Source organism: Uloborus diversus, chromosome 2, assembly GCF_026930045.1.
Source record: "Uloborus diversus isolate 005 chromosome 2, Udiv.v.3.1, whole genome shotgun sequence".
Lineage (NCBI taxonomy): Eukaryota > Metazoa > Arthropoda > Arachnida > Araneae > Uloboridae > Uloborus > Uloborus diversus.
The window spans coordinates 93,622,207-93,640,864 of record NC_072732.1 but is presented as its reverse complement, the minus strand read 5'-3'; the positions used below and the strand labels follow the sequence as shown (position 1 = coordinate 93,640,864).

At 33.7% G+C, this 18,658-nt stretch overlaps 2 protein-coding genes across 2 annotated transcripts in view; one reads left to right on the top strand and one right to left on the bottom strand.

Moving 5' to 3' along the window:
- LOC129235284 (tubulin polymerization-promoting protein homolog) overlaps window positions 1-8,636 on the top strand; it is a 53,173-nt gene extending 44,537 nt beyond the window's left edge. Inside the window, exons 3-4 of the mRNA XM_054869003.1 lie at window positions 4,079-4,211; window positions 8,027-8,636. Of these exons, the coding sequence (XP_054724978.1) occupies window positions 4,079-4,211; window positions 8,027-8,209 (316 nt within the window). The 3' untranslated portion in view covers window positions 8,210-8,636. The remainder of the gene's footprint in view (window positions 1-4,078; window positions 4,212-8,026) is intronic.
- A 5,518-nt stretch (window positions 8,637-14,154) lies between these two features.
- The window catches only part of LOC129235282 (17-beta-hydroxysteroid dehydrogenase type 6-like), a 29,205-nt gene continuing 24,701 nt past the window's right edge, over window positions 14,155-18,658 (bottom strand). Inside the window, exon 5 of the mRNA XM_054869002.1 lies at window positions 14,155-14,639. Coding sequence (XP_054724977.1) covers window positions 14,282-14,639 — 358 coding nt within the window. The 3' untranslated portion in view covers window positions 14,155-14,281. The remainder of the gene's footprint in view (window positions 14,640-18,658) is intronic.

Genomic DNA, 18,658 nt, shown 5'->3' with positions numbered 1-18,658 from the left:
AAATGAAGTTTCACATGGTAGTCGAAATTCAGGCAATTGAGTTATGGAAATAGCTTTCGAAGCTTATAGAGCTCCTGCACTTCTTTTACTAGAAATTAAGTCCTGGGTATGATACAAATTTAAAATTCAAGTGTAAATGTAATCGCATCTTCATTCTCATAGAAAAAAGAAGCATAAAACGCAGATTATTTTTTGTGTATTTGTAATTTTATTCCCCGAAATGAAAAGGTTCTGCAAAATACATGTGACTGCATTATTAATTTGCCTCGCAGCTAACTTGCTTCTCACAGAACATGCAATTGATTAAAATGTATGATTTGAAGGGTAACAAACTTATAGGCTCAAAACTGAAAACTTCTGGTACCTATTATTGTTTTCGAAATTTATAAACAGCGTAAAGGTAGTATCTTCTACCTTAAAAAAAGGCTTCAAGGGTTTTATTGAGCAAACACGATTGCTTACTGTTCTCATTTTACTGTTTTGAATTCCTATAATTTTTATTTTCCCGCCAGTACCCTTTACCAGCACCATCACCGTCGCATCGACCGGCCTCACGATGCTGCTCCTCTTATGAAAACCGTCTCCAGATTGCGTCCATATCCTGCACACACATACACACACTCATGCCTGCGCACAGACACAAACACACACTCCTACACACACACACACACACATACACACACTCATGCCTGCGCACAGACACAAACACACACTCCTACACACACACACACATACACACACTCATGCCTGCACACAGACACAAACACGTATGCTTACATACACACACACACGAACGCCTACACACACGCGCGTACACACACAGCACTGCATACACAACAGGCACACACATGCATACATACACACATACACACGCACCCACACACATGCGCCTACACAAACACACTCGCGCATTCATACATACACACACTCGTGATTGCGAAAAACATAATTTGAATTCAAGATGCCAAGAATTCAAATTAATATAATTTTTTTTTTTTCCCAAAGAAAGAAAATTTGAAAGCTTAATTTAAAAAAGTGTAGCCATTTGTGGAAACTCTGGTATATATCAGTTAACTTTGCGACACTTCACCTTTTTATAGTATAATAGACTTAAAAAATAAGAAACTAGAAAGCCCAGAGCTGCACTCTGCTTGCAATATTATGGAATATTTTTTCTACTCTTGATTTTTCGAAAAAAAAGTTGGCAATACAGCGCGCTCAATGCATAATTGAATTATTCTGATTCTGAAGTAAATGTTTGGAAGACATTTTTGAATTTTCCGAAATTGATCTTTCTACAATGTTATACTTTATGAATTATTATTAGTGATAGAAATTTTTTGATTTTGTGAAATACAAAGAGCGAGGTTTAAATAACTCCGATTTTTTCATTTATATTTTTTTCTGATTTAAAGTAGTACTACTTTTATAGAAATGATTTATTTTGCATCTCATTTCTTACGTGGTGCAAAGTTACTTTAAATGGCGGAATAGCTTGAACCAGGTGAATAATTCTTTTCAAAAGTTTTTAATAGCTGCTACGTCACAAGTTCGGATAACTACACAATATTTTCGGAGTGCTTCTTCTGTTTTACAAGAATAAATAAAGTAAAATTAAAATATGATGGAAGCAGATTAAAATAGAGAAATTGTGGCTCAACGTTACTTTAAATGACTATTTGAAGGACAAAATTTGATAGGATTCTGAATCCGCATTATAAACATTAGAAAAAAGAGTGCATTTGATTGAATATCCGTTTTATCAGGGCCGCGGAGTCGGCGAGAAAATTACCTACACCACCTCCGGAAATATAATTAGAGCCTTCGACTCCGACTCCTTTACCTCAAAATCAGTCCGACTCCGATTCTGACTTTGCAAGCACTGGCAGAGTTGCGGACTTAGAAGAAAAATGACCGAATCCGACTCCTGGGTATTTTAAACCTTCGACTTCCGTCTCTAACTAACTTATTTACCCCAAAATCAGTCCGACTCCGCAGCCCTGCATTTTATTACTCCACTAATCACTAGTTGTTTATTTTATTTCTATTCCAATATTTTCATCCCTTCTAGACTACAAGTGAAACTGTTAATCCTGTTAACTTTATTTAGCTTTTCTTATAAAATACGAGGATGACCTTCGCGCTTGGCTAGCTTCATGTTTCTATTCTTGAGTCTGATGTTATAAATAGATGCTACAACTTATATTACCAGTGAAAATAGCGCTTTTTTATCCACTAAACACGTTTTTAAGACTGTTTCTACTTTTTTTATGGTTGAACAAATAATCAGCTGAAAAAGTGATGAAGAAAATAACGGGAAAAAAGAAAACTAGCGTTGAACTTAAGAAAATTTTTAAAACCCTTATAATTTTTTTATTTTTTTCTAAATTTTAGTGTAAAAAGTCTCATTTTTTCCCTCTTTTCTATTCGCAAGAGAAAAAGGTGAAAGAATTTCGATGTGACAAAAAACGACTTCCCTATATAGTTCATGCGCTTCTCTTATTAAACTCTTTTCAATGAATTACCAGCTTATAAACCATTTTTAAAAAATTTACCTCCCCCCCCCCTCCATTTCGCCGAAACTTACCCCCCCCCCCTCCCCCCACCTCGCTCTAAATATCTCAAAAGGCAAGATTGAAAAGAGAAACAGGGAGAGGTAGGGAGAAATTTTGTGTCAACGAAATGGCGGGGACACCGTTTAAAAATATAGCCATTCCATATCAAAACCTTTTTACCGTTAGAAAAGCAATTCTTAAGTATTTTCAAGAGGCACATTAACGGATTGCTATTAACGTGAGGGCAAATACAGTCGATAATTTTTCAACTGGCATTTTATACTGAACGGCCGGACGTTTTGCTTAAGATTCCTTCAGTTTCCATTTCGCTTGAATGCTCTCGGCTAAATTAAGCTTAAAGTGCAATTTCGTACAGTAACAGCCTATGTGTCTCCATCTGGTGGGAAACTGAGTGTCAAAATTCGCAAATGGTAAAAGTTATTTGTCGATAGAGGTGCCACACGAAAGTATGGATGCCACCTGTGAAGGATCGCATTAGGTATGTGATGAGTCAATATGCAACCCCCATTATGAACAAATACAAAAAAAAAGTTGTTCGGGATGAAATGTAATAGTAATATGCAGGTTCTGCACATATTCCCATCATCCGTCCGAATGGCTTGATTTAATTTCTTTGATGCTTTTTTTTTTTTCTTGCGAAGTATCCTGAAGGAAATAATTAAATTACTAGACTTCGGTTGACTCAGACACACTTATCGCAATCCCTCCCCCCTCTTTTTTTTTTTTTGCAAATTGTTTGGTATTTTTGAAGGAGTTCACAGATCAAAAATCTGAGATATAAACTCTGTTTTAGATATGTATAGTACACGTAATGCAGAATTGCCAACTATCGCTAGATAAATAGTTTTCCTATTTATTTTTACTTTTTTTAATGAAATTTCATCTTTCTATACTGTAGATTTTCGGTCATACATTCATATGCTATCCAGAATTGTTTTTGTGTTTTCTGTTTTCCCCGAAACATTTGTATACATAAATTTGAATCTCCCTGTGACTCAAAAGTGTGACTGACTCCCTGAGACTGGCTAACGCCTAAAAGGATCTAAACATTCCGTTCTATTTTGAAAATGGTTTCTTTTAAATGTATCGCGAAAGTTGCCTGAAATTTGATTAAAAAAAAAAAGTGCAAATAAACAATAACAATTTTCAAACTGAAAACGGTCGATTCATAGGTTCACTTTTGTGATTGCGAATTTTTTAAGGGTCCATTTTTGCAATTATGAATTTTTAGAATTCTTACTTTTGTTTTGAAAAATAAGTCTACTTTTTACTTTTCGATTTCTTGTAGCATTATTTAATTCAATATTTTACAGGGAACTCGAATTTTCTTGTGTTAAACCACTGGGAAAAACTTGAATATCCAGAATTTGGCGTTTCGTGCATTTTCCGATAGTAGTTAGTGGAGGACCCATTACTAAACATGGGGGAAAATGAAAAATACTGCATAATATTTGTGTAGCGTGTAACGAAACTAATTCGCTATCATCACTATCTGCTTCTAGGGCAAAAAAGTCGCTGCCAATTAAAGAATATGAACAGTTTTTGGAGACGTTAGCGAAGAATAAAAAGGCAGATGTTTCTGAAATGAAGCAAAAGATGGCTTCGTGTGGTCCACCAGCGACATCGAAAACGACAGTAAGTAGCATCATATTCAAAACTGACTTGCAAAAATTATTGGGGGTGGGGGGGGGGGGGATAAAGGGTTATTAATAGTCTAAGAGGGTATGCAATCCTGAGAGTGAGGGCCTCCCTCCCTCCAAAAAAAATGATCAGATTTTTGTTCCTTGAAAATGCCAGTATACGTATTTTCTTCTTTCTTTTTTCGAAATTGTAGTTTTAAAATTGCAGTTTAATACCATCTTTGATGATGATATTAAGGAAAAGGGCTCTCCCCTGGAAATTTTTTGAAAGTGATGCTATTGAAAACGCAAATGTATTCCATCTGTGATGATATGAGGAAAGGAATGAGATTCGGAACTCTCTTTTGGAACTTTCGAAATAGAAGTTAAAAAATACAATTCTAGACGATCTTTGGCAATGTTCGGGGATTGTTCATTGAAATGTCTCGAAACCTTATTGTTAAAAATAGCATTTTGAGGCCATCTTTGGTAACGTTGGGGTACTGAGACATTTCCTCAGAAATTTTTTGAAACTGAATTTTTAAAATCGCAATTTTAGACGATCTTCAAAGAGGTTAGGTAAAAAGGGGTTAGGGAGTTCCCCAACCCAGGAAAATTTGAACTCAGTCCTAAAAGCTCAGTTGGCCACTTTTGATGACGTTAGGCGAAAGAATGAGGTTCGGAGCATTTCACCAAAATTTTTAAAATTGAAGTTTTGAAAATGCAACTTAAGTCCATCTTTTACGATGCTAGAGAAAGATGAGATTCGAAGGCTTTCCCTTGAAATTTTTTTGAAATTAAAATCATACCATAGGCTATATTTCATAACGTTAAAGGAAGGAATGGGGCTTGGAATCCCTATCAAAGAAAATTGGAAGAAATTGGAAGTCCTAAAAATGCGATTTTGAGCCGTCTTTGATGACCTTAGGGGAAGAGAAAAAGTTTGGTACTCTCCCAAAATTTTTAGAAATTAAAATTCTTAAAACTTAATTTCTGAGCATCTTTGTTGACGTTATAGGAAGGGGACTTTGGGGACTTTCCCCCGGAATTTGACCTTTTTTTAAGTGTAATTTTATAGGTAGAGCATTAGTCACAAAAGGCAAGGCATTGCTCCCTAATTCCACCACCATGCTACTACCCTAGAGTTAAACAATGGATATACATTGCGTGAGGATGTAAATTTAAAACCAACTTTTGAATTCCACCTAACTCTCTCCTTGTATTTATTTGATGCACCGCAAAGCAGTCCTCTTAAATCCTGAAATGATAAGTAAAGTCGGATGAGAAGCAAATGCCTTCAAATTTCTCAAATGTCACAATTCTTAATGACACTTGTTAAGCAAAAAGAAATTTGTCTTCCCATTAAGTACTCCTCAAGCAAAAGCTCTCGCCATGTCCTCTTAAAAATGACACTCACAAGCACAAATTATTGCCCCTCCCCTCCCCCAAGCCCCATGGAATTGGTGCTAGTGATTTAAAATGTTAATTATTTGTCTTTTATAGTTTGGTACCGTTGTTTCAAGAAAGCATTTGGACAAGTTGAAGACAATAGTTTATGCAAAAATAATAATAATAATAGTAATAATAATAAAAAGGTCAAAGAAAAGAAAAGAAAATGAAAAAAAAAGAAAAGAAAAAAAGAAGCGGAATCTAGTTCCAGTTTTAAATTTATTTATTTATTTTTTTTTTAACATCTCTAAAACTAAATAAAAATATTTAGTTGAAGAGAGTGCACGAAGTAAAATTCTTTTTGGAAATCACTAAATCACTCTTTTTTATTGATTTAGCTAAATTGTATACAAGTAAATTAACCACTTGCTTACTACAGAATAAGTTCCTGACTGTCCATAGGAGGAGGAATAAGAGACCTCTGAATTGGTTCACAGAAATATAAAAATAGTATATCGTCGGAAGTCATTAATGATAGCAGAAACTTCTATTTTAGTAGACACTGTGCATTTTTCCAACTAATTCCCAATATATTAGCATATAGGGTTGTTAATAAATTAGTTCACAGAGACTATATCTTGATTCTGGTGGGGGAAAAAGTCCAAATTAATTAATGTCTTTTGCACTTTTTAACATCATTTTTTGAGGTGGTGATTGATAAATTATTTTCAAATCATCATTTTTTCTTCATTTAGTCATCTTGTTGCCGGTGCCCTTTCAATTGGCCCTAAATTACTTTCTCTTCTCAAAATATTTAATAAGCAAGTACTAATTCCCTAGTACGCAAATCCCCAAATAAATTATTTTCAAATAAAAAAGAACCGACTTCAAAAAACAAAGAGGAACTAAAAAGTTAAAAAAATAATTGATCATACTTACTTACGATTTTCTACCCAAACATATAAATCAAATTTATTTTACAATTTCAGTAAAAAAATCAACTAAACTAAACACCCAATTATAAAATAAACACTGATTTTAATTACTATACGATGAATTATTTTAATAACTAACTAATTATAAACGATCTCTTAATTTTTAATGATCATTTGAAGTCGGAGTGTCCTATTAATAACTACTACCTAACGTAACCGAGTAGGTTTAGTTTTAAAGACTTTCGCGTTTTGTTAAATTAGTGATTAACTCAGGATTTGGTGGGTTGTCAGTTACGCAAGACGAAATTATAACCTCCTTTTTTGAAGTCGGTTAAAAAAGTAAACTCTGTAGAAGTTGTTTCTTTGCCAGCACAGTGTCCATGCAGGGAAAACGACGTATATGTGCAACCCGGCACGATGGGCATTACGAATGAATCAACAAGTACGGTTGTTACCTTAGAACGAAAAGTTATTAGAAATTTATTTTTTTCTTTAGTTTCTCTCCCTTGGTATGCGAGGTCTAATGTTCCAAAAGTGCAAGTTTATAGCACAAAATTGTTAATATTTATAGTTGAATTAAAATATTTTGTTATTGCTGCTGATAACATAGTAGTAAGGAATTACTTGCTTCTTTCGTCCCCCCTCCCCTCTCCAAAAACGGTCTTCTTTCTTTCTTTCTTTCTTTTATGATCACGTTTAAATGTAGTAGCAAGCTGCAAATAGCATTCATATTCATCTTAAGCAAAAGAGAACATGTTATGGAAATTGGTTTCACTGTCTGTTATTATATATATCCGCGATGTTTAATCAAGCTGAGTTAATGTATTAATCTGTTTTACGTAATGAATAAAATAAATAAAAAAATACCGAAAAATATTGCAGACAATTTTTAAAATATTTAAAGCATTAGTAATTTTAAATATAAATTAATTACATTATTATTTATAACTTTACAACAAGTCTCTTAACATTAACTGAGAGATAGTGGTTTTGCGAATTTCCTGACACAATTATAAAGGTCCTTCATTATTTTCTATCTTTAAGTTCAGCAAAACTAAATAAAGAAAAATACTTTCTCTATTTAAAAGTAAAGTTTAAAATTAAAAAAAGTTTTTTTAAAAATTACTTTTTTATTTTTTTTTATCATGTTTTAAAAATTAATCTAAAAACTTATCTCCCGGAAAGTTAGAAACTAAAACAAAAATTATTAGGTAGGACATTCAAGACAAATTTAAAAAAAGAAAATAACAATTCAACAATTAAAAAAAAAAGATTTAAGCTTATAAATTATATCCTTTATAATTTTTAGATTTTGAATGAAATCATATTCAAAAATAAATTTGGTTTGAAATTTTTTGTTTCTTAGAAATTTTTTTATGAAATTTTATTCAAATCTCAAACTAGACACTCTATCTCATAGTTGTGTTTGGCATGGCATCAATAACGTATATTTTGAAAGTTAATCTAAATAAATTTGTCTGTGCTTTAAATTTGCTTTTACTTTCAGTCAACGGCGGCAGCTGGCGCTGTCAGTCGTCTTACCGATCACACGAAATACACTGGAACGCACAAGCTCCGATTCGATGATTCCGGTAAAGGTCGCGGAAAAGAAGGACGAGTGGACAAGCCCAACACCACTGGTTACGTACAAGGGTACAAGGAGCAAGGCACCTATGAAACAACACATTGAAAACTTCACCATTCATGTATATAAGATTTCGAATTGTGTGACTTTCGCTTGGGACCTTAATCTTGCTGTTGGTTAAATCATAGAATTTTAAAATTGATGAAAACTCAGAAAAGCAAAGTTTTGATTTCAATAATGATTTGAACTCTCGTAAAATTATATAAAATTTATTTTGGCAAATTTATTCAAATATAATAAGTAGGAAAGCAATAAAATAATCTTGATGCAAACCTAGATCAAAAAAGGAAGTAAAGAAATACCTTTGCGAAAAAAGTAAAAGAAAATATGAAAACATGAAATCGCACTCGTTTGCAGAGAACTGCATACATGTGTTTCGGGCTTACAAGATACTGCTTTCTCAGTGCAAAAGTCCTATGTCTCTTTCATCCATCGATTACTTCTTTTGCATTGAAAAGGGGGTTCCTTGTAACCCCGACGTGTGTGTGTGGTTCTCTGCAAATTTGTTTTGTGTGTTGATTCGACGTTATAATCTTTTAATTATGGATCAAAGATTTCTTTTCATTCGTTTCATGTATATATTGTGCGCAATGTACATATGTGTGTACAATCGATATTTTTTTATTTTCAAGGCATTAAAAATTGCTATTGATTAAGCAATGTTTTCTTTATGAGAAAAAACTCAACAAAACAAATACTAAACATTTTAGTGAAAAACTAACGTAAATAAAACACAAACTTTAAAACTTAACAAACTTGAAACTTTTTTTTTTCATTTTAATCGTGTTATAGCACAAAGATTATTTAGTCTTTTTTCATTCAGCTTTCTAAACATGTTTTAAGATGCGTAGTGTAGCAAAAGTGTATCCTTCGAAAGCTTAAACATTCCAACTATAGGTAACTCTCATGCTTAAAATAAAAGCATAAATAATCTTGTTGTTAATTAACTTCAAATCATTAAATAAATCATGAAATAAAAAAATAATTGTAAGAATTGTATAGAAACGTATCGCGCATTTGGCGTCCGCTAGTAAACTGTTAAATTCGAACAAACCGAAAAAGTGCGAACATCAAGTTGAAATAAAATTCACTAACTTACTACTTTCTTTTACAAAAAAGGAAGTATTGTATTCGCGAAAAAATCCTAGACTCCCGACTCCTAGTGGGGTTTAGTTGTTGTGCACCTTCCTTTTTGGTTGCATTCGGATGCTCCAAAGGGGGTCTTTTGCTCCTTTTTGGGGGGAAATCTTTGTTAATTTTGATGTAAACTCAAGTGGTGTCATAATTTGGCGGACACTTGGCAATATATCGCCAGTCTTTTGGACGCCAAGTTTTGTCGCCAACTTGGCGACAATTTGGCGATTTATTTATTTATTTATTTATTTTTAAATCTGGTTTCAATTTCGCCACTGTTAGCGATATTTAGAGAGTAAACTATTGAACCGTATTGAAACTGCCAATAATGAGAAAATGACATTAAATTGGAGTAAAAGGAAGTCATGTGATGCGCACATTAGCTCGTTTTTTTTTATAAGTTCGCGCGCTATAGCAAAAATTAGTTTCACATTAACATATAAAAAGGATAATTCAATAGTTAAAAAAATAGACTGAATGATGAAACACTGAATATTGTTCGACTAAGATTTAACTCAAACCATTGATTCAATTCAATGCAATTGAAAATCTAAAGCATATCGCAATTTAAATCTTCTATACCTCATCATAAGATAGTATTTAAAACATATTTAATACCAAATTTTTTAAAGTTTAAACAGGAATGTCCATATATGAATGGTCGTAGCGCAGAGTGCGCCACTGAAATTTTGAGGGAGGTGTACTTACCTAGAGGTACTTAGCTCTTTTGGAGAACATGTGGTTCGGAGACATAATTTTGCCAAGAACAAGGCATATGTGAGCCACAGTTGTCAATAATGGTGCCATTTTAAGTACAAAATCATTTCCCTCAAGTTCAAAGTAACCCATAAATCTGTAATAATATTCACTGAAATACTTAGATAAGCGCTACAGTGAAACCTGTGTAAGTTGACCACTTGCGGTGCACTACTTTAGTGATCAACTTAAACAGGTGATCAACTTATATAGAGGTTGAATTACATGATGAGGTCTAATTCTGTGCCTGAAAATAGCGGTCAACTTAGACAGGTCAGGGTGGTCAGTTTACAAGGGTGGTCAACTTTACAGGTTTTACTGTACCAACATACTTGTGAAATAAATGTACATGTGATACAACTCTAACGTATATTTGTGGCGTACGTCACAGAACACATAACCCAACTTTGCCCCCGAGTCTTGAAGTCCTTCTGGCTCAGCGGCTAAAGTACTGGGTTAGTATCACAAAGGTCCATGGTTCAAACTCAACCACGGATGCGTATCTCAACCGTCACGAACACATCTGTACGCCACATATTGGTGACCCGGAAGTGATCCCTTCAACACAACACAACTTTGACCCCGAGCCTTCAGGTCCTTTTGGCTCAGCGGTTAAAGCACTGGGTTAGCATCACAAAAGTTCGTGGTTCAAATCCTGCCACAGACACGTTTGCAACCGTTCGCCACATGTTGTCGCCCCAATGTGATCACGTAGTAACCGCTGAGCCAAACTCTGACCTCTCTGAGCCTGAGCTTTACCTCTGGGTTAAAAGGACCTGAAAGCTCCGGGACGAAGTTCGGTTATTTGCTCTCAGACGTACGCCACATGCTTTTTTTCTTGTCTGTCTAAAAGTTGAAGATAGTTTTTTTTTTTTTTTTTGTATATAAACAGTTTTTCAAAACTTTCAAAAATTGCGAAAGCCCAATGATGCTGATTAAGGTCCTCTAAATGCGTTGCTTGATTCATTGCTTCTATCGCACAAAACAATGTTATGAATTTTAAGAACAGAAGGTTATCAAGAATGGTAAAATTTATGATAAAAATTTTAAAGTGGTGTGACTGATAAAGTGTAGTTCTCTGCCAACAGAATGATTTTTTAAAATTCCATTTCTTGCTTGAATATTCGCACATCCATATAGTAACATTTAGACTACGACCAGCTTATAATATAACTGCATATAAAATATGTGTGACTGTAAAGCATACTTCAATCTGAAGCAAGTTCAATTTCATTTGTATGTTGCTGTGTAATTCTGTAGAAAACATTTTAATTAGAATTTTATGCATATTTTCACTCATCCCTTCTTTTGCTTTCAAATTTTTCAATTAAGAAATAAATTAAAAAACCCCTATTCTACGAATGATCTCCATATAAAAAGAGCAATTATTACAAATCTTTCTTTCATTCCAATCTAAAACTGCTCCCTTTAATACAGGTTTCTGGATTAAATATTGATGCTTAACACGCAATTAGTAATAAAAGTGATAACGGGGCATTCATAAATTACGTAAGGGTGCCGACGGGGAGGGGGCGGGGTTAGAAAAAACTCCACTTACCCTTACTTGGGGGGGGGGGGGGGTTCAGCCACATTCTTACGTTATATTTTTTTTCCAACTCTTTTAATCGAATTAAATAAAAAACTAATTTTAATTTTCGATCAGAAACTTGCCTACAATTCCTTCGATGTAGGAGATGACTGGCTTTTTTTTTTTGTACCAAATCTTGATCATGTCGATAAAAGAGTACTTTTGCAGTGAGCAAACATGTTCACAGACACTAAATTTTACATACATTTTTTAAAAAATATTTTCCAAGTGTGAAAAAAAAATAAAAAATTTAGTATAGTTAAAGTCATTCAATACAAATGCAAACAATGAGTATATTTACACGACTCTCTGAAAAGAAAAGGAAGTAAAAAGGATAAATATTATATGCAATTAGCAAAGAGTAAATTTTGACTCTTTAGTAAAATCTCAAATTTTTTACTTTATTCGATCGGGTAAGAAATGTTTAACAATAATTCTGATAGTTTTACATAGGCATATAAAATCTGCTTAAAAACGAAACTGAAAACAAAAAAGTATAATTGAGCATCGATCAACCGTCAAAAAGTTTGCAATGTGTTCACCCTCATGGAAATAAGGGGGGGGGGGGGGAGAGTAGATAACGTTTAAATGTAGTCAAACATATTTTTTTTTTTCAAAAAAATGTGTTAAATACAGATGCTGAAAAAATCTTAAATGTCATTTTTTTCATAAATATTCCTAATTGTGCTTAGGTTTTATTCGTTGCAGTAAATATAAATAGCTTTCATTGTTATTATAAATGCACTTATATTGTTTTAAAACTATTTTTTAAGTAAAAATAAAATCTTAAATAAGTTTCTAAAATAATAGTATAGGTAGTCGTTGAAATAATACTCAAAATGTTCAGTTTTATTGTATGAATAATGATGAAATCAGTAAAAGATATAATTCCTGATAAAATTACGTGAATTTGTACATATAGCATTTAGTATGTAATGTATAAAACTATGTGGACCACCATAAATCAGTTATATTTTATCGCAAAGATGTTGTTTATTGCATATGAATTATTTATTTCACTATACTAGAGCTTTCTTATACTGTAGAAATCCATTCTATATTGTATATTTAGTTAAAGTATTGCATTGAGAATTTTCTCCCATGTTTGATGTTGGTTGTTCTGTTTTTAGTATTATATACATTTTTCTTGTTGAACTTTGTTGTAATAGAATGTAGAAATAAATTTGCTTTTACTGTATTAATACTGTTTGCATTTTACTTTGCAAAAAAAAAAATCTCCAAATACTGCACTTTTTGGTAAGAAGAAACTTAACAAGCTTTATAATTTCATCTTTATAAATGTGTGCATGTGTAAACATTTACAATCTTTAACTGGAACAAGTGCTGTCTCTCTAAATACATTTATGCACAAATATTGCAAAAATATAATGCAATATCTTATTTAAATTAGAGCCTCTGCAGAAAAGTTTAAAAAAAGCAAACACACAGAATTTCTAAAAAGTTTGATGAAAAACAAAAAGAAACTCAGCTAAATAAATTATGCACAACACTAATCAAATAGTTTTTTGCACCTTTGGAGAGGAGAAGGGGCGCTTGACTTTCATTTTTTCCCACTGCCAAACAAAGAAAAGGTTAACATTTAAACTTGAGAATGAAAATAAAATTTAAAAAAAAATCATTAGAGTACCAGAAAAAGCTTTTTCTTAAACGTATTAAAACTTTTTTTTCCTTCAAAGTCAAAATACTTAAAGTATGTTTGGAATTTGCAGCAATTTACCTCCCCTAAGCTAGAACTAAGGCAGAACTACATGCACTATAAGAGACAGTACGGTTATCACATCCAGACACTGCAGTTTCATTCTTATTAGAAACGTAGAAAACGTATTTTACGCCGAAAAAAAAAATTGTATAGCGTTCACAAAGCAATGTGATTTGCTTGTTTATAGTTTAAGAAATAACCATAAACTTGAAAAGCCAAAAGCGGATGTTATGAAGTAGTTACGATAAATCCTGCACAATTCAATTTATTTATTTTTTACAGTTTATCAATGTTTGAGAATGACTTAATTACAAAACAACAATGTTAGCGATTCATTAAAACAAATATTCAGCACATGAACGACTCGTTACTCAATTGTTGTAGTGTCTAGTATGATGAAAAATAAGAAAGTAGTTCATACATAATTTGTCTAACAAGAGTAGAGAGCTAGCGAACTTAAATAAAGCATCCTAACACTTGCCGATACCGTGTAGTGTGCTTGGCGCTGAGAAGACTGGAAACAATGTCTCTTTGAATGAAATGTTTCGGGTGGAGGCACAAAACGCTTTCAAACTTTGCACTTTCCTTCCAAAATTAGATAAAGATAAATACTTTGATTAAAAAAAGAAAGTATCTTCTGAAAGAAAACACAAAAGCATTTCTGTGTATATTTTATGAGTGTTAGTGTAGCAGATGGCAGCTTTGGCTGAAAGTTTATCGAATACTAAAGAAACCAAAAAAAAAAAACTCGGTCAGGTAATTGTCGTTCAAAACGAAACCATTTAGTGAGGATTCTGTGAATGTGGCAAATGTTAGCGACTTAACAACAACCTTTTCTGTTTAATTCCGCTCTCACTGCTTGTGAGACATACTACAGAATGCACTGTACAGATCAAACAGTTAGTCCATTCTCGAAATTTCAAGAAGATTTTCCATCTTTGATAACACCAGATAGTTGCCTATGACTTGGCTGAATAACAAAGCATATCAACATGTCCAGCAACTGAGTAGGCAATATGCTCATTACCCAGAACCGTACTTTGTCAAGAGGTCCTGAGCAGCGGTAGCACAGCTTTGGACATATCTCAGTCACAGATTGTTCCAGACAATCCACAACCTCCTCCAAGTAAGGTCTCGCGTGCGCGGTCAGCCTCTGCATGCGGGATTTGAAGTCTTCGTAGTATGGAAAGCCGTATGCTTCTTTGATAGCATCAGGTGTTTTTTGCCAAGAATTGTCCAGTGCTCCAGTCAATATGTCAGTTCGCGCAATTCTAGTCCTAAACAAAAGTGAAAAGGTTCATAAAAATCATAAAGCAAATATCCGCAAATGCGCAGTTAACTCTTAAATGCACGATTAAAAAAAAAAAAAAAAAAAAAGATTCAAAATATGTTATTTGGCTTTAAACTTCTTTTGAAATCATTAAATAAATATTTAAAAAAATCACAGTTTAATTTAAGAATGGTTTATGTTTAAACAACCACTTGGTAACATCTGATTTTAACAAAAAAAACAACAACAACAACAACAACAAATAACTTACCATCAATTGTCCCCAAAAAATTAATAAAATTTGTAAAAATGCCTTACTATTTAAGTAGTCATAAGATTTATTCTTTATAGAATTAAAACAAGTAGGCATTTTCAAGCACACTAAACTAAAAAAAAAAGTCCTACATTTGCGAAATCCGTAAAAAGAAATCTATTTTTTTGTTTTTCATCTGATTTGTGCAGTTACAAATTTAAAATTAAAAGCATCTTCGGTGAGTATTTTCTTGGTTGTTAGCAACTTCAGAGTTTCAACTTGTTCTTACATTATTTTACAATCCTAAATAAGTATGTTGCATGATGGCAACAAGATGCCTTTAAGGGTTAAAGTTTTTTTCCTAAAAAGCAATAAGTTATTCGAGGCGCTTAGCATAAAAACCAGTCCAATCCGCTATTTAAAGTTCTACAGGAGGCACACACACACGCACACACACACACGCACACACACACACACACACACACACACACACACACACACAAAAGATTGAGCTGTCTTTCAAAGAGAACCAGTTTTTGACAGCTGTTTTCGACCTGATTGAGTTAGATGCCTTCCAGATCGCTTTATACAGGCAGCGGCGGCTTTAGAGCCGGACAAACCGGACCCCTGTCCGGGGCGACAGAATTTTGGGGCGGCATTTCGGTTCGAATGTCTGAAACACACTTTTCATTAGAGACAAATTTGTACAAAAGTATTTTGCAAACAATAATTCCTTCTTTGTAGCTTGGGAATCTGAAAAGTACGTGCAAGTTGCTGGTCTTTTCGTTATCCTACGTTTATTGTACCGTAATTGTAATCACTAACTTTAGACTGTCAACGACTGCCTGTCTTGCTGCGAAGCGAGACAGAATGTGTGGGGTCCGATAAGCCTGATTCTGGGCCCTAGGCCATGTGTTTTACTGCCCTATTGTCCATACTCTCTTAAACAAGGGGAGCTGAAACTTTTGCGAGCAATCTTTCGGCTTGAAAGCTCGCTCTGTATCTTTGTAGTAGAAAAACTGAATATCATTTGTTACTTATTGCAATATTTAGCTCAACTATTGTTACAATCATAACCAATAAGCAAAGGAAAAATTTAAACAGTATAAATATATAATTCACAGGAAAGGAATCTTTCCGAAGTAAGTTTTTTTTTTTTTGTGTTATATTCATAAGGTTGACTAATATTATAATTTGAAAAGCAATCTTACTTTTATGTTGAATTTGTATTTATGAAACAAAGTCAACACTAAAGTGGTATGGATTTTAGCTTGTTAATGTTGTTATTACAGGAATATCTTTATTCTTAGATAAATGTAATTTACAAGTAAAATTAGGAATAAAAGGGAACAAAAATTTGAAGTTCTCAGACTCAAAACATTCCTCTTAAAAATATAGCATTTTCCTTTCACATAAATAATCCTTGATCATATTCAAGGCACCCCGATAGTACACTGCTTGACAATTGCTAAGGAACAAGTGATTTATGCAAATTTGTACCTCGACCACCTGGCCAATGGAAATAAATTCAAGTTCAGATGGTGTGGTAGACCAAGACTCGTTATCTGTATAAAAGGCAGTGTATACACGCTCAAGATTCATACGAAAATTCACGCTGTTTGATTTTTAACAAAAATAGTTCTGAGTGTTAAAAAAGAATTTTCTCTGAAATTCTGTTTGGTTCTTGAAATACTTAAGAGTAAAATGTCAACAAGACATCATTTCAGTATCTACGATCGTGGACTAGTGGTTGGACGACTAGAAGCAAGTCAAAGTGTCACCACTGTAGCTGCTGCAATGGTTGTATCAAAAAGTGCCATCTCCCGATTAAGGAAGGTCGCTGAAGGTGGAAATGTTTTGTAAAAGCATGCCGGGGGTCGTGGTAGAAGTACCACACCTTCAGAGGATTGTTATGTAGCCCTCATGGCAAAAAGGAACAGAAATTTCACTCCTGGACAGATAGCTGCAAATCTAACAACCGCTACCGGTACGCATGTTTCTGCAAGATCCATCTCACGGCGAGTAAATAATGTCGGTTTGTATGCACGGAAGCTCGTGCATTGCATCCAAGTTCAACCACGCCATCGTCGAGTGAGATTACGCTGGTGTAAGGAACATGTTGGTGGGATCGTCAAAATTGGTCTAGAGTGATGTTCTCTGACGAATCTTGTTTCAGTGTACCAAGTGATTCTGGTCATCAACTACTGTGGAGAGAGCGTGGAACACATTATGCACAAAAATTTGTTTGCGAACGTGATAGGTACGGTCCAGGCGCCGTGGTGTGGGCAGGCATCATGCACAATGGCAGAACACCGCTTCACATTTTTGAATAAGAAAGCGATACGTCGCAAATCTATTGCAGATATGTTATGCTGGACCGTGTTCGTCTTTTTAGGGGGGCTGTAGGTTTAGACTTTCTCTTTACCGACGACGATACACGGCCACACTGGAGCATTGAAGTGTCAGACACACTGCAAAGTGAAAACATTCTCCGTATGCAGTGGTCAGTGGGGAATATGGAAAACAGATGTAAATTGTGTGATTTAGTGTCCCTGGTAATCATACGTCAGATTAAGGTACTCATGTCTCCATCATTCTGACCTTGATCTTTTTTTTTTTTTTTTTTTTTTTGTGGTTGCATGAAAATAATCTAAGTAAGATTATTATTTTTATTTTAAGTTTTTACTTCATCGAAGCAGTAATATATGTATTATTTTGTACTTATAATAAAGGCACATCCTTCCTACTAACTATATATTTCGTTCTGTTTCTTTAATCATTATCTATTCTTAACTATTCCAAAAAACGTAATTGTTCCTTAGCAATTGTCAAGCAGTGTAGGTTACGGGATGTTACTGTAACCTCCGAAAAAATCCTTATTCAGCAAATGCTGTGTGATGATTCGGCAAATTTGGAAACCGAATTGCGAAAAAAAAAAATTAAATGCCAAATTTCCTTTTTCATTAGATGCACTTATGTGCACATACCCGTATTTTATCATTGGAAAAAAAATAGGGTTTCATTCAGCGGGTTGAGAATTTCCGCCCTCCCAAAAATTTTAATTCAGGGCACCACGGATTAAAAAATTAGCGTTAATGCTATTAATTAGTTCAGTTAACGTTTATTTAAACTTATACTTTTTATGTTTAAATATCAACTTAATAGCTAATGCGTTGTTTAGCTACTTTTTTTTTTATTTAAGAGAAAAGTCGACTAGAAAGGAAAGGAGTGGCGGTTAATAAATTTGCAGTTACTCGCCCCAAGTCTAGAAAAGGAAAAAATGAAAGAAATCACATGGTTCTTTCTTGGCATAACCGTAATATTGATGGAGACGGCAGGTAGTACCAAATTAATAATTTCAATTGAATTACGGCTTTGCGAATAACACAGCTTGCTTCGAAGTTCGTGAAGAAATAAAGGGTGTTTACAAAATCTTGCACTAATAAAAAAAACTTCATTAAAATAATTTTAAAAAAAGCTATAAAGATTTAAAAAACTTTATTGAAAAACTCAAGGTTTTACATGATTTTTTCAAAAAATATATTTTGATCCTTATGTCATCAAGTTTTTACCTCATTAGTACAATATTAGCTAAAGACGTGCAGATGGCGCTAACATCAAAACTGAAAATGAAATGTTGTTCGAAAATAATCCCTGGGGCGCCTCGAGGGGGGTTTTGCAAGTCAACACTTCAGAACCTTTAGTTTTAACACGTATTGCTAATTCTAATTTGGCAGTTTACAACTATATTAGGAGTTATAGCCAAACCCTAA